The 16,454-nt window shown below is 39.6% G+C and overlaps 1 protein-coding gene across 1 annotated transcript; it reads left to right on the forward strand.

The window, feature by feature from the left end:
- The first annotated feature begins 4,511 nt into the window (after window positions 1–4,511).
- Window positions 4,512–13,737, forward strand: spdef (SAM pointed domain containing ets transcription factor). Its single transcript, XM_004547521.2, has 6 exons — window positions 4,512–4,848; window positions 9,962–10,414; window positions 11,113–11,310; window positions 11,505–11,552; window positions 11,823–11,957; window positions 12,767–13,737. The coding sequence occupies exons 2-6, from the start codon at window positions 9,970–9,972 to the stop codon at window positions 12,943–12,945; spliced, it is 1,005 nt and encodes a 334-aa protein (XP_004547578.1). The 5' UTR covers window positions 4,512–4,848; window positions 9,962–9,969; the 3' UTR covers window positions 12,946–13,737.
- Window positions 13,738–16,454: the final 2,717 nt, after the last annotated feature.

Here is a 16,454-nt window from a genome sequence, read left to right on the forward strand (position 1 = left end):
TGTTTGTTTTCTGCAATTGTTATCGATGTTCATAATATCACTTTGTTGTCTATGTTGCTGCAAACCCTTTTCTGTGTGAAATGTCTATATTTCATATTTCTCTGACAATATTTTGGGAGCCTTTTCGGGTCAAGGTACAACAAGTGTGCTAATATTATTTTCAAGCCAGGATTTGCATAAGAAATCATAAAATACTCATATTAGTGCAAAGTATTATGTAAAAGCTTAATAAAACCTGTGCAATGTTAACACTTAACACATAGCTGTCAAGTAATCAAAATAGGAATTATTTGGGGGATTGTTTCACCTTGTGTTTTTTCTATGCATGAACTATAAAAACAGAGTCCATGCAGTCATCCATATGAAAACATTTTATTTATTTTTTATTTGTTTATCTTGTCTGTGCAGTAGGAAACAAAAGTGGACTAACTTCACCAGGTTATTTATTTGTTCAGAGAAGTTGTTGATGTTGCTATTCAGCAGTATGTAGTGAATGCAATGTAGTGTCACTTCAAATTGTGAAATGGATAATTTAATGCACTGATTTGTGTTCATGAAAAGAAAAAGATCTCAGTTTGAACTTAAATATAGTGTTTATGGAGTTCCCTGGGTCATGATTTACATCTGGGACTGTCATAAAATACAAAAATATGATTGCTCCATATGTAGCTACTTAGTGAATTTTAAGGCCTGCACTACTCTGGGCCAGCAGTAGTTCAATTACTTGGAATTGTTAGTCTGTCATTGATCCCGCTTATCGGTTCCACTTGCACCTGCGCACAGCTGATTTCAGTTCTTGTGGCAGTCTGCAGAGTGGATATGGACACTTTTATTACTTTTATTTTTATTGCACAAAAGGAAGAGAGTGGGGTGGTTAAGTGCAAACTGCATCCAGGACAGAAACAATCACTTTATGTTGCTAACACAACTTCAGCTCTTTGCAAGCACCTGCACAGACAGCATGCTAATGTTAAGCCATCCAAGAAGCCAAAGTAATGCCAAACCTGAGTGAATGCCGACCCCTGCCCAGCAGCCAGACCCTGAACCTCAACAGGTAACAAATTGATAAGCAGTCAGGCTGCAGCCGCTTTTTCTACCTGTTCATGTTTCTAAAGCAGAATCACTGTGGTGAGCGCCTAGAAGCCTCTTTGTGCTGGTTTCCATCTTTGCTTTGTGCTGTCGGCTTCATCCCTAAATACTAAGAGAAAGATCATATGTGTACCTCATTAGGATAGGAATTTGTGTTGACCAGTGGGATTGTAGCTTATATGTTTATATTGTTTAATGGTAATAATGAGACAATACATTGTCAATTAATGTAAAGAGTAGTTACTTTCTCCTGGGAGTAATTAATTACTCCAGTACTTTTAAGAAAACTGTTCTGTGTAGTATGTGCAATGCATTACTTTGTACATGCAGTTAATTTGCATGAATGTAATGTCTGACATGCTCCTTAGCGATGGTGGTGGCTTTCAAAGTGGAGGCAATGCAAACCCAATGAGAATCGATAAGTGATATTGATAATAGAATTGAAATTGCTAAATTCTTATTAATTACCATCCCTACTTGGTATGAGCTCTTTGTGGTGCATTTTCATCTGCATTTTGGTTATTTCTACCCAAAGGACATTTTACAGAAACCTTGTAGTTTATTCTGATGCAACTATGCACACCAAAGCTGTGCTGTCATGTTCTTTAGAGAGAGAAAACGCTTTCTTCTGACAGCCTCTCCAAACAACTCATACTTGTTCAGTCTTTTTCTGATTGTACTGTCTTTAACATTTAGCAAGTGAGTCCTGCAGATTCTGAGATATAGCTCTTGGGCTTTTTGCAGTTTCTCTGATTGTTGCATGATCTGATCTTGAGTTAAATTTGCTTTTACGTCCAAACCTGGGAAGAGAGTCATGTGATTTGATTCTTTTCCACTTGCGAATAATCTCTCTCAGTGCAGAATGACGGAGGTCAAATTGTTTGGAAATTACCTTCTTGGATTGATGGGAAGTAACAGATGTTTGTTTATGCTCACTGCTAAAACCTTTCCCCCTCAGCACTGTGTTAACAGACATCTGAATGTCCCACACCAGCAAACTGCCAACATTTCTGCTTTTATGGAGGTGCTCACACTTGCTGATCGTCAGTTAATCATGTGAATGTGATTATCAGCAACTGGCTGCTACTTACCCTCTTAATTCTAATGGAAGCAGTAAGGCTTTACTGAGGCTTTTACTAACTGCTTTTGTATTTTAGCTTAGTCTTTGTTAAATAAGACAGTTTAGTATGTCATATGTCGTAGTTCCTCTAAGGTTTTACCTAATGTAAGAAATAAAACAGGTGTACCTTCTTTTTCAAGTGACTGTACTTTGGTGATTGCCATTTAATAATATAATAATAAGGGGAAAAAACGTGATGGTAATGATAAACAGTGTTCAGCAGTTAAAAAATGACCTCCAGCTCTGTCGGTTATATTGTGAAAGCCCAGCACACCCACACAGGTGTTATGAATTATTTGGGTGATATCATGATATCTAAGCTGAGAAACCACTGTTGAAACTAAGCACATTATCACAAAGGAATAATAAGTAAATTGTTAAGAAAAACAAAGTTTAACTGGATTATAAATTACAACATGGCATTAAAGAAGAAGAATGACTTGCAAATAAACTCGGGTGAGTAAGAGTGATGTCATGTCCACGCAACAATGGTGTTAATGTGCAGAATCTTTAAATTGCTGCTTATGGGGGCAGTAATAATAATACAAAGTAAATCTGCTTTTGAGAGGTTATTCAGCTAATTCTCAACAGGTTCGTATTTTTTAGGTGCAACCCTCCCATATGACAGCTAAAACCACTTTAATTATTCATTCCTTTTAAACAAGCCACAAGAAGACCCTGTCTCAAAGAAAGTAGGTTTTGGGAGGAAAGCATCAGTAATTTTTTGCAAATAGTTATTCAAATGGAAAAACCAGACATGTAGTGAAGAGCAGTCTGAGTTAGACAAATGCGTAAGCCAGAATTATTTTACTATTCAATATCTCCCTTTTTGCAGCTCAGTGGAGAAACACAAGCAAACACTAACTGTAGGTAATATTAAATTTCATTCTGCTGAAGCATCATATTACTTCAGTGGATGCCTGTGCAAATATTCTTAACACAGAAAAGAGTCTATGGTTTCTCTTGGGGTTCTTACACGAAAATCCTTTTAGAAGCAAAATGAAATATTACACCAGCTTTGTATGTGAGCACACCGGAACGCTAACATGTTAACATCAAACTGTGACTTTAATGGTATATACAAACATTATTATCTTAAGTGTTTAGTAATTAATGTTTTTGTTTAAACAGCATCTCCTTCCATGTTCTTGAGTAGACAGTGATGGAAATACGCAGATTAGTGGTTTACGTTAAAGTGACACACATTTAAAATCTCACTTAATTCGTGGTGACTAACATATTAGATTAAAAATGTTCTTACAGCATAACCAATAACAGCAGTGCTGTAGAAAACAATGAGTCATTAAGTATGGCATTATTAGATTTTTGAGAAGAAGCAGCTGTTTATTATCATCCATACTGGGGACAGGGGTTTGCTAATATACTTTATATCAAAGATCGGCATAGCTACCATGTTCTGCAAAGTCTGGTTTTGAAACCTAGAGCCCAGTATTTTTCCTCTCATTGTCATTGCTGTTTAAAACTAGATGTCACAAGTGAGGCGTGAATCTGCATGGTGCACTTATGTTGGCAACTTATCACTTACCTCCAACTCTAACTTCCTTGTGATGACAATCAGGACTACAATGTACAAAATGAACAGCATGTTGTTTTCAGTCAGCCTTTGAGCTTGCATTCAGGAAAGTGCTCATTAAAGTCATGGGTAACAGAAGCCAATGACTGTTTATATTTATAGACTTCACTACAAATGGACATGTTTTGAAGCTACATTTATCATTTAAACTCTGTGAGTTTGAGGGATAAATTTGATCTGTTACATCCACTTTTTTTTAGCACTATGTGAGAAGTTACTACTCACAGCTCAGACATCAATAATAATATGTTTCCTATTTTTAACATAAACGGCATAAAAATGGTACGTTTGTAATTATAGTCTTCAAATGGTAGTGAAGTAAAAAGTAGGAGTACAAACAAAAACCAGCAACACATGGAAACGTGATAAGAAAAGTATTCCTAACTAAAATTTTGTATTTGGCTACATAATCACTTACTTTAAACAGCAATTTTTATTTATTTAATCTGATCGCTTTGAATTCTCTCTCACCTAAACACTAAGGTTGGCTTGCAGTGTTTGAGGAGGTCTGAGCTAATCAGCAAAGACACACACACACACACACACACACACACACACACACACACACACACACACACACACACACAGAGAGAGAGAGGGAGAGCGAGAGAGAGAGAGAGAGTTGTCTGCATAAGTAAACATGGCTGCCTTATAAATATAAATTGCAGTCAATGGAGGTGGAATTCCTTTGCACTCACTCACCCAGCCACTAGTCCTCTTGGCTTCACTTTGAACACACCCGTAGCAGGTGCTTCCACTTGAACTAAGTGTGCAGTTGTGTTTTAGTCTGTGACTTTCAGGTTAAGTATAATTCTGCCAAAACCAAAAACCAACCAACCAAACAAACAAAAAAGCCTGAGAAGATTTGAGGAGACCTGGGTTTGGGGCTCAGTGACAGTCACCAGCAAGAAGCCGACTGAAGGTTGCCCGCTGCCTGTTGCGCCTCACCTTCAGGCAGCAACCGGCCACTGGCTGGAAACAACACTGCATCTGCCAGCATCCAGTCAAGTCATTGACTCAAGAACATCAGAGCATCATTGCTGGGGTAAGACGTTGCTCTCTGTTAAACAGGGTCTTGGATGTTTCTGTAGCACAATCTTATTATAGGCCCATTATTTATAGGACATAAGCTGTATATCTGAGATATATATGTGTGTGTGTCTATAGTTTTCTTAGTAGTCTTGAACAGGTCGTGTAACCTAATTAGTGAAGTCCAGAGATTTTGACTCTGTTAAAAAGCAACAGTTATTAAAGGGAAAGGTTTAATTATTAAATACATTCCCTGTTCATAATATGAAAGTTAAGAGTAAAAATATTAAAAAGAAACATTCAAACATTCCTGAACCAACTGCAGGTTAGATTAAGCAAATAAATAAATACCCAGTCAAATATAAAAGGAAAAAAGAGACTGAGACCTGTTCTTCTTCTTTATAAATCTCATGCAAATCTGAAAGTTTCCATTCAGAAAGGAAATATGCAAAATGTGGTCAGATAAAATGCTGTTGTCAGTTAGATGCCATAAACCACAGCAATAGACTGACTTTGAAACAAACACAAAAAACCCAACAGATTTCTTTCTGCTGTCACTGCGGGATGAGACGGGGGATTTCACTGTGGTTTTACTCAAAGGTGGAAATCAAATACGACTGCAACTACCTGAGACAGAAAGAAGAGAAATTCCAAAGAGGAATAACAGAAGGATTGTCTGCTCTGTTTCTTCCAAGGGTACAGGTGCATTTATATTCCTTTTCATGCCAAGCTAATCGATTATTTCTCAGAGGCCTTGTGACCTTGTTAGTATAGAAGTGTATGAAATTATTTTTGTCTCTGTTTAAAGCCACAGTTTAAATGTAGAATCTATATAAATCTTAACATCTCTTTTTAATTCATGGCACAGATAACAAGATAGCACAGATAATCACACGTAATAACATTGTACAAACAGTGGGGTAAGAAAAACAGAAAAGACCTTTCTATTCCCCCCCAAAATTTGCTATTCTCCCTTTATCAAAATATATAAACCACATCTCCTGATAATTTCATGCAATACTTGGTTACTTGATTCAGGAGGTTTGGTGTGAAATACTGGGGCAGGTTTTTACACAATCAAATAGTAGTTCTTTCCTGGTTGTCGGACCAGGTCTGAAGTCAAAAGTGTTTTTAAAGCTTTGAAACAGATATCATATCATATAAACACAGAAATAATGGCACACAATTTCATAGCTTTGCAATCAGTACACGTGAAAGGTAACAGTGATGATTGTGTAAAGAGTGAACAAACCCTAGCTCCTTTTTCACTTCCATTGAGGAGGGTGAGACTTGACTTCTCATGAACAATCTGCTGCCTCTGATCGCTCGGGAGACTGAAAATGATCCGGGATTCTCTTCTAAAGAAGCACGCTGACAGTTTGCTGACAGCTATTTCAGATTTGCAATAAGTTTCAAACCCACACAAGTTTAAAAATTACATTAAATAAACAAAAAGTAAAAGATTCATGTTTCCATGAACTGGTCATATGCAAATATGAACTAGTTGCATCTAGAAAAAACAAGTTGATGGTTCAACCAAATCCTCTACATATGCCCTGTTATACATAGAGATTTGTTCCTTGTTCCTTCTTACATGTTTTTCTCTTCAGTGGCTTCACAGCCCATTTCCCTCAGACTTGCAGGATTTCAGTTATGTTGGGTCAAGTGCGAAATTGTCCGATAGATTCTGTATTTTTTTCTTTGTTTGTTTTGTTTTTAATTTTTATTTCTAGCATTTAAAGGTTAACCAGAGTGCCTGTTTGCCAGTGTGTGCTATGATCTGATAAAGTTATGAGTTGTGAATTGTGTCTCAAATAACATATATCATCACACTTTGTAAGGCAGCTGATGAAAAGGGTCATCCTTGTGTTTAAAATTTAAAAAACTGTTGTTTTTTTTGCTTGTTTGGGGTTTTTTTTTTTCTTTAATCTTGTGATGATTTACAATTTAAACCCAGCGCTCAAGAAAACGCCCGAGGCCACGTAACGGCTGCCCTTATATCTGTCTTTGCTAGAACAGTGACAGGTTTATTTTTTTATCCCATTTTCAAGTTTTCCAATCTTTAGGTCCAACCCCAATTAAATGAGGTTTATTACCAGCATAATTAGCTCTAAGTAGACTCTTTGTCAAGATTAATTTAGACCAACATCAAAGCCATTTTCCTTTGATATTGGCTTAATGCCTGCACACCTGACTAACAGCAGATATGAATCACCATACATCCCCTCGCAGTGTTGGTGGTTGGAAAAATTTGTTAAAAACAGAGTTTAATGGGATCAGTATTATAAGGCAATGTAAGTACAAGCACGCGAAATAAACCTTTATTGCATTTCATAAAATAAGCACATAAACTGAAGCTAATTTATAACGTGAACAGAGCACCTGCACATGTCACTGCTGCAATAAAAAATCCCCTAAGGGAGCAATCTGCAGATCTAAATCTCCTCTTCCAACCAGCAGGCGTTTCTTTCAGAGCAACAGTCATATTAAGTAAGAAGAAGATGAAATTCCTTCCGTTTTTCTCTGAACAATGACTTCATGAGCAGGACCAAATTTCCCATGAGGAACAGGGAAAAAAAAAAAAAAAGGGGGGGGGGGGGGGGGGGGGTGTCACATGGCAAACAGTCACTCTTGGCTGTATACGCTTCTTTAATACCAGACTGAAACGCTACCAGCATAACACTCAGTGTGTTTTGATTATGCCTTGATAGATGGCATCAGATCTAATCGCTGACCTTTTCTCTTTTTTTGGTGCTTGAATGGATTCATCCAAGTTAAACAAGACCGGACATTTAGAGTTGTTTTAATCACTACTCATTAACTATAAATTAAACACTTACCTGTCTTCTTTCACAAAACTGTTCAACAATGCTGAATTGGCTCGCAGGTTAATATTTAGCTAGATTGGCTCCACTGGTTTGGAAATTTCACCACTTTCATTTTAGGAAAAGAATTTTTCCACATAAAAATAGGGCAATTTGGATAAAAAAAACAAAAATCTCTTTGCGCAGCTATAACCATACAAAACTTAAGACAGTGATACAAACTTCACCTCACATAATCATCGTATTTATGTTAAATAAGACCAAGCAGGTGGAAAAAATATGGTTCCCAGGGAGGGCGCCAGCATGGATGGAGTCCCATTCCTTCTGATTCCAAGGCTGACTTTGCTGAGTAAATGGAGCAAACTAATGCTCCTGAAATGAATATCAGCGTCTTGACCAAACTCATTTAGAGATCAGTCAGGGCCTTAATCCCTCTCTGCAGGGGTGGGTGTTTGTGTCTTTCTCTGGTGTCCCCGCTTCCTTTTGGAAGAAGGTAATATGGCTAAATTTGCTTTGCTAATGGGCTTAGCGCAAGCTGTTACAGAGCAGAGTTGACACACAGCAGCAGGCTTGGATACCAGTGGCTTTTAATCTGACAGACTGATGGAGTAAAAGGCATTGTGGGTGATATTTACGAGAAGTTTAGAGATAAAAGGAAGACTGTGGAGGCTATTTATCAATGGCATGCTGAGGTCCAAGAGCTAGAAGGGGGTTTTGTTTTCTTTTTGCAGTTGAAATTTCATTTAGTTGTGTTTGGCAATAGTGGAAATACAGTTTTAGCTTGTGCAGATTTTACATTTCTTTTTAGGTGAATATAGCCACGCAATCCAGGTTTTCCTATTGCAGGCTGATGCGCCTGACCTCAATAGGAGACCTGTTCATACAGCAGCTTCAGGTAGTGTGTAATCTGAAATCCCACATAACATACAATAATTCTCCACTGAGTTGGTTTATTTTGATAATGGAAGGAGAGAATAGTTTCTGAGCTCGTATTGTGTGTGTGTGGTGATAAAATGACGACAGGTTAAACTGGGAAAACCTTACACGGAACAACAAAAATCTATTTAAAATAAGAGAACTTATAATGCCAAGTAAAAGCATTTTAACAAGAACAAGAGCAGCAAAAAAATCAAAGGTACAAACAGCATAAACAACAAAACAGATAAGACCATGGTCAGTGCAGCACGGCTGAGAAATTCACGTTTGTTAAAGCTTTGCAAACTAATGGATTCTTTTTCTTTCGAGAGCTCTCATGTCTTTGTGGTTTATTTCAAAGTTACCCTTATTGTTGGTTTTGACTCGGTGGATGCCATATATCACTTTTGCAAATTTTACGAGACTTTAATTGTTTGCACTTTGACAATTTACATGGTGACTCTCCCTGAACATGTACTCTGTGGGAGTTTACTTCCTTTACTGTGGCATCAGCCACAGCTGCTGATAACCTGCTGCTATGTCCTCCCATTTACCAGCTGTGGCAGGTAAGCATTATGGGTGTCATAATCAAGATTACACTTGTGCTACAGCTTACAAACCTTCATAGGTGTACACTTTTAAAGGCCACCTCCTATTAAAGGGCTGTTTTCATAAAGCCTGCTCTTCATAAAACAGACATTTTGGCTGGGCAGATTTTATGCACGCTCTTCTCTCCACATTATCTAACTTCGATTTGATTAAAATCTCCAGCTGACAGTGGAGACAGAGGGCTGCAGAGACGGCACCTTGAAAGCCCGGGCAGACAGCAGAGCTGTTTCGGGTCTCAATACAAGTCACCTACCCCCATGAAACGAATCATTCTGGGCCAGTGACCCTCAAATAAGACTCAGTCAGATCCATTTTGCCCCACGCCTGTCAGCGCTGTGTGTGTTTTAACTGTTTTGAGGGTCAGTATCTCCATTAGACTTATAGAGCTTCTTATAGAGCCTACACCAGCACAGTCTAACCTCGGTTCTCTGCACATTCATGCACAACTCTGATGGAGATCATTGCAAAACTAAAGCAGCTGTCATTTTAGTATCTTGAGAAACAAAGGAGAGGAACTGTTTGAAAAGGTAACCATGACTTAAATCGTGATTTTTTTTTGCATATTTTTTTGATTAAATTACTTAAAATGAACTAATGTCTGCTGCAGATTTAAGTGGCATGCACACCTGTTACCATGGGCTTATGTGACAGAGAGATCTTTCAGATTTTATGCTGCGCCGAATAGTTACAAACTTTTAAATCACGTCTCACTTCATTTGCAGTTCACAGGATAGAAGTTTAATGTGGCTTTTTGTGTTTCTTTTTCTCTCTCTCTCTCAGGACCAGTTATGTCAAACCCAGTGGGCAGCGTACCAGAAACCACATCGTATGGGTCTCGGATTGGGATGACAGAGGACTCCCTCTCCATCCTGGAGCAAAGCAGAGGCTGCGAAGACCCCTGGGAGATGGGGGAAACCAAACCAAATGTGGAAGCCCTGGAGCGGGGCATGCCAGGCGTCTACCTCTCCTGCTTTGACATGCTCCTCACAGAAGATGCTACTTGGCTGGTGAAAGTTTCAGAGGCCTCTTCAGCACTGGCTTTACCCATGAACCGCGTAGAACCCCGGGAGGAACCGGAGCAGTGCCCGGTCATTGATAGCCAGGAACAGGGGATCTCTCCTGGCCTGGAGGGGCAGGAGGAGGAGCGATCCCTGGAGCAGGTGCAGAGCATGGTTGTGGGAGAAGTACTGAAGGACATTGAAACAGCCTGCAAACTGCTCAACATCACCCCAGGTAGGCTGCTTTCCAGCACACCTGCAGCTGTGGCGAGTGTATTACAGCGTATAGCTGACAAAGAAACTGACCTTAAACAAAACATATTTCATCTCCCCCAAAATGCTGAAGTGTTTCTCTGTATTTGCAAATATAGAAGTATTGATTCAGATACTTAAGCTACTGGATCTTACTCGCAAAATCAACACATATTTGTGTGGACACAAGATGACAGAACTCCTAAATCATATCCTTACTGACGCAAAGCTGTGTTTGCCTGCTCCAGGATCTGTTTAATCCTGACCTTTGCAAAGGTACTCCTGGATTGTAATAGTGATGGTTCTTGCCTGCCAGTAGACGTGTACACAGTCTTAAGGGCGAGGCCTCTCCTGCTCATAAAGCAAACAGAGGAAGCGTTTTTCATGTATTGTATGGCTTCTAGCTGTTATAAACCTATGCAATCCCCAATCGTCTGTTCTACTGATTAAAACTGTTGTGGCATAAAAGCTTGATTATCTTGTGGTTTCAGCAGATTTATTATGAGTCAAAGGCAAACAAAATACAGACAGGGTAAAGGTGAAAACAATATTGATATATAAATGACTTATCTTGATCCATATGACATTAGTGTCACTAAAGAAATGGTCCAAGATAAGGTCATTTATTGCATTGGCAGCTGGAAGTTTTCTCACTGATTTCATATCTATTTCCGCCTGCAGATCCGATAGAGTGGAACACTGGGAATGTCCAGAAGTGGCTGCTCTGGACTGAACATCTCTACAGATTGCCCCATGCGGGAAAGGCCTTCCAGGAGCTGACGGGAAAGGATCTGTGCGCCATGAGCGAGGAGGAGTTTCACCAGCGTTCCCCGCAGTGTGGAGACACGCTGCACGCACACCTGGACATATGGAAGTCAGGTAATATTTATTTAACACGTTCAACATGTGCAACCTGCTGCACCCCCTGTGATGATTTTATTATCGGATATTTGGCTGCTGTGAACTTTTGAGCGGGTGCAAATTTTATTACTGCGTTCATGTGTGTTTGGGTGGGATTATTTGAAGTTCTAGCCTTTTCTTAGCTTGAACTTCTGCATCTGTTTACTTTCCAGCTGCATGGATGAAAGAGCGGTTTTCCATTGGAGACACTAAAACTACAGGTAAGATTCTTATGTTTGCATTAGCTGTCATGCAAGTTGCATTCACACAAAAAATCCAACGCACAGTATAATTTTAACACTGTATTTTACATAGACGCCAATAACTATATGCTGCAGAATTTCAGTGAAAAATCAGGCTTTTGCATTGTGTATTTTCAGTGTCCTGATTAAAGGGCTCCTTGATCTTTTGGTCCCTCACGGTACAGAGCTTTTTCATTGAAACAATGCACAATGACCCTAAGGACTGAATGGTTTTGTTTTGCTGTGCAGGCAGTGAGGAGCTTTGGTCTGAGGCAGATTCATCTTGCTCAGGTCAACCTATTCATCTGTGGCAGTTTCTCAGAGAGCTCCTGCTCAAACCCCACAACTATGGACGTTGCATTCGCTGGCTCAATAAAGAAAAGGGTACTTTCATTTTCATTTCAGTTATTCTTTATTTGCTCTATTTAGTCCTTGAGCACATGAATAAAACTTAACTTACCTGGTGTTTTTAAATAAAAGCAGAAGAATGTGTATGACATTGTGCTATTACAATTTAAGTGATTTCTTCTTTTATTCTTCAGCTTAAAACAAAATGTATTTTTTTTACATTTCAATTTTTGTCGCAACTGCTTTTATCTCTTATTAGTTCATTTACTGTTTTATGGGCTCATCATACTGCTTTGAAGCTCCAAAATCATGACACATTAATTTTAAAAAATCAAAAAACAAACAGGAAATTTTGAATGAGAGTAAAGTTTTTCAATAAATTTGCATTATTACAATTTAAAAGTAATAATTGTAGGACAACACTATATAAAGGGGCCATGTGTATGCAAAATTAGTAAATAGAACAAATATAGTTATTTCATTCACTGTTCTTATTTTAAGGCAGATTTAAATCAGAACCTAAGAGTGTGCGCGCCTCCCTCCTTTTTTTCACACCCTGTAGTGCAATGGTACAAATTGGTACAAACACTACACAATAAAAATCAGCCACACACAATAAGAATACACCGTTAAAACGTATTTAAAGTGAAACCGCAATGGAATGAATGCCGGATGTATGTCAGGGTTTCGCTTATTGGGTTTGTTAATGCCTGAAAGGCAAAAAGCATGCCAAATGAAATATGAGTCCAAGTGGCGGACTTTTTATGTGTGCACATAAAGTGTAATCATCCACTGTTTTGCACGTGTTGTGTTGTGTGGTAATAACTGCTTTTGATTCCCACCAGGTATTTTCAAAATCGAAGACTCTGCTCACGTGGCGAGACTGTGGGGACAACGAAAGAATCGACCTGCAATGAACTACGACAAGCTGAGCCGTTCCATACGTCAGTACTACAAGAAAGGCATCATCCGCAAGCCCGACGTGTCTCAGAGACTGGTCTACCAGTTTGTTCACCCAGTATGAGACTGCAAGCAAAGTGGGAGGAGAAGACAGAGGATGATGAGATGGGGACTCGGAAAATTACAAAGACAAATTGTGTCACCATGCACCTGAACACCTAATTCCTGAGACGAAAAGGTGACATGGAACATGTGCACTGAATTACCCCGATGGTACACACCTGACTGCCAACACTGAAGTAACAGCTGGCAGCTGCTGCAGTCTTATCTGTGCAAAGCCAGCCAGGAAGAGACAAAAACAGTGTAGCTGTTGAGGCTTTTTCCTGCTGCAAAATTAAAAAGAGAACAGAATAAAAAAACAAAGACAAAGCAAAACAGAAAAACAGTACATGAACTGCCTTATTATTTGCATGATCTGCCTGTTTATGTTTCCCTATTGTGATTTCCAAATATCTTGAGCTCAAATCGAAGCATTCCAACTGATGGCTCTTCGGTAAAAGCGTCTACAGCTGCACTGGCTTTGTCTGAACAGGAAACTCTTCTTATCTCATCTTGAAGCACCTGAGAAATGGACTTCCTCTTTTTAGGAATTGCCTCAAATCCTGCTGTGGAAGTGTAATAGGGACCCTTGTATATATGTTTGTTTTCTAATGTATAACTTCTGAAGTGTGATGCATTCCTCTTTGAATACCTTTATATAGTTTACCCTGCCTGGTCCATTTACACAGCCGTATACTGCAATTAATGCTGTGAGTCTTTGAAACCCAAAGTTTTCAAAATTTAATAAACCAAAAAGACTTGAAATGAATAATCATATACAAATGGAGACAAAATATGCAATAAAAATAAAGTTTTACCTGAGAATTGACGTGACATGTTGCACAAATTCATCATTCCTGGAATATGAAATGATTTTTTTCAGTCATTGCACTAGTTGGCAACTTGAAACACGGGATAAATTATTAAAACTCTTTTTTTTCCTCCATTCTGTTTTATTAGTTGTTTATGCAACTTTGGATGGCAGAGGGCTGGAGCTCCCAGCTGTCATAGGATCAGAGAACACCCTGGACAGGTTGCCAGTCTGTCACCAACTAGTCATACTCATTCACACCTGCAGCCAAGTTAGGATCACCAGTTAACTCAGTAGTATATCCTCAAACACAGAGCCTCTTTAGCTGAGACCTAGACTAGCAGGGCAAAAATATGAAGTGAAAAATAAGCTGAATGAACATTTTGCTGGTTCTATTATGATAACCCATGATGCACTTTTAATAAGTTGGGTTTTTTTTACTTATAAAGTTAGGCAAGTACAGGGCGAACATGCAAATGAAACACAGAGAGGTCCCAGGCAACCACTAGAAACCGCTGCGAGTCACGGGTTAACTTTTGTTTTTAAATGCTCAATTGTCAAACGATGTCACGATCTCAGTGTCAACTTACTGCTGCACCTGTTAAACAATCAAAAAAGTCAAGATAAAAAATAATTCAACTGCACCATGACAACAAAACTGTAGGTAAACTTTTGAAATGAAAATTTCAAAAGTTTAGCATGTCATTCTTGCCATAAAGTCTGGACACAGAGTTTAATAATCTCACATAATCTCACTGGAGTTTTAGTAGCGGTTTGTTCTGTTGTTGCGGACGGCAGCAGGGTGAAAAGATTGTGGCTGTGGCGAGTATTTCTTTATAGGGTCCATTGGGATCTGCACAAAAACCTAACCTTCAAAACGGTCCTGGGAAGCCGATCTCTACAAACTAATGTGGCACAAAGAATACATTTGTGAAGGACAAGATGCGGCTTGAGCTAAAGCTGCGCATGGTCCCAAAGTATTGATGCAGCTGTTTTTTGTTTTTCTTGTATTCTTACACCACTCTCTCCCCTTTTATGTCCCAATAACTGTAAAAACAGTTAACTGCTCTTCCACAGATTGGCAGTGTTTTGAGCCAAAGGTGCCTTGTGACTCACATGTTGACTTTGCAAACAGGAGCAAATTAAACTAGAGCCAAGAGAGAAAAACAAAATGTGCAATACAATAGGACACCGGGTCACCCTGCTCATGCCAGATGCTTTCTGTTGCTCCTGAGGGAACAAGAATGTAGCACATGAACTTACGGTGTGTTCACACCGAACGCGATGGACGCGAATAGAGCGTCAGGTTTACATGTAAAGTCAATGGAAAGGCGCGATGACGCGCGATTGCGGGTCCCGCGAAAATTCGGAAGCAGATTTGCGTCGCGAAAACGCCAAAACGCGTGAAACGCGCGTCAGTGTAGCGCGTCTGGCGCGTTTGACTCGCGAATAAAACCACGCGCGTGAGTTTTTGTGTTGCATTTTGTGCATACGCGCGTTTCGCGTCTACCGCTCGAGTTGGAAAAATCTGAACTCCAGCGTCAAATCGCGCCGCGACAACCAATCAGGAGCCTGGTGACGTGGCTGTTACCTAGGTCAAAGGGGCAGATCCAGCCAAAGCCTTTCATACTTCAATGGAGGGGAAGGCTAATCAATGCGGTAGCAAACAACTCGGAGCTGTACAACACCAGCTGCTTTCAGTACCGAGACAGGAATAAAAAGGACCGAGCTTGGAGGAAGATATGTGAAGAGATCGGGCAACCTGGTAAGTTCATTCATTTCTCTTTTGAAAGTTTTCACTGACCCGGGGAAGCCGCACAAAAGCTAGCAAGCCACCGCTATTTTCCCACTGACGTACAAATACCGTTCTGCTTTTATGCATGTTGTCATTTAGGAATATATTTTATTGTTTATTAATAAACAGCACACAGTGGTCCCGCTGTTCATCCGTCACTGCTTTGCTTTTTCGCTGATTTTTTATTGCACAGTACAGCATTGCATTCTGCAGCCTGATTGACAAATCTCCTGCGCTTGCCAAATTTATCACGTTTGGTTTTGATAACCATCGCGTCCAATAGAAAAAACAGCACAAAAACACCCATAACTATGAGCCTCATTCGGAAATAGACACCTGCACCGTGAGGGAAAAAGGCGCACGAAAGTGGCGGGCAGATGAAGACAAACCGCGGCATAATAATACTTTTACGTTTTGCAATCTACAAAGGTTTGCACTTTGAGAATCAATTGTGAGAACTGTGACCAGGGGCTAGTTATTCTGAGAACCCCTGCAATAAATGAGGGACCACTGTCTACTCTACGATTATTATATCCAACCTGTTAACATTTAATACTGTATTGATAGAACCAACTGATTCTGCAGCAGAGCATCCCCAGTCCCTGAGCTCCTGCTGCTGCACCCACAGATATGTACAGCAAGCACTGATACCTTTTTAGTCGGTGGGATTCCCTTGTGATCACCTTTACTAAATATCTACAACCAATCTGATTATATCCTGTTATTGTTTTTTTGTTTTTTTCAATGTTGAAATTAAAATCTAGTAGCAGCCTTCTCATTTCTTTGTGTTTTGTGCTGTTTTACAGGCCCACAGAGGAGGACGGCTCCGAGGCAGATGAGGGACGGGTCCCAGGACGGTCCATCGGCGGTGGAGCTGGCCATCCTGGAGTCCCTGAAGAGGCCACACCAGTCTCCAATGGAGCATTTC

Source organism: Maylandia zebra, linkage group LG5, assembly GCF_041146795.1.
Source record: "Maylandia zebra isolate NMK-2024a linkage group LG5, Mzebra_GT3a, whole genome shotgun sequence".
Lineage (NCBI taxonomy): Eukaryota > Metazoa > Chordata > Actinopteri > Cichliformes > Cichlidae > Maylandia > Maylandia zebra.

Coding starts and splice junctions, on each gene's coding strand:
- spdef (XM_004547521.2), top strand. CDS start 9,970: ATGTCAAACCCAGTGGGCAGCGTACCAGAAACCACATCGTATGGGTCT. Junction 11,311..11,504: donor CCTGGACATATGGAAGTCAG/GTAATATTTATT, acceptor TTTACTTTCCAG/CTGCATGGATGAAAGAGCGG. Junction 11,553..11,822: donor TGGAGACACTAAAACTACAG/GTAAGATTCTTA, acceptor TTTGCTGTGCAG/GCAGTGAGGAGCTTTGGTCT.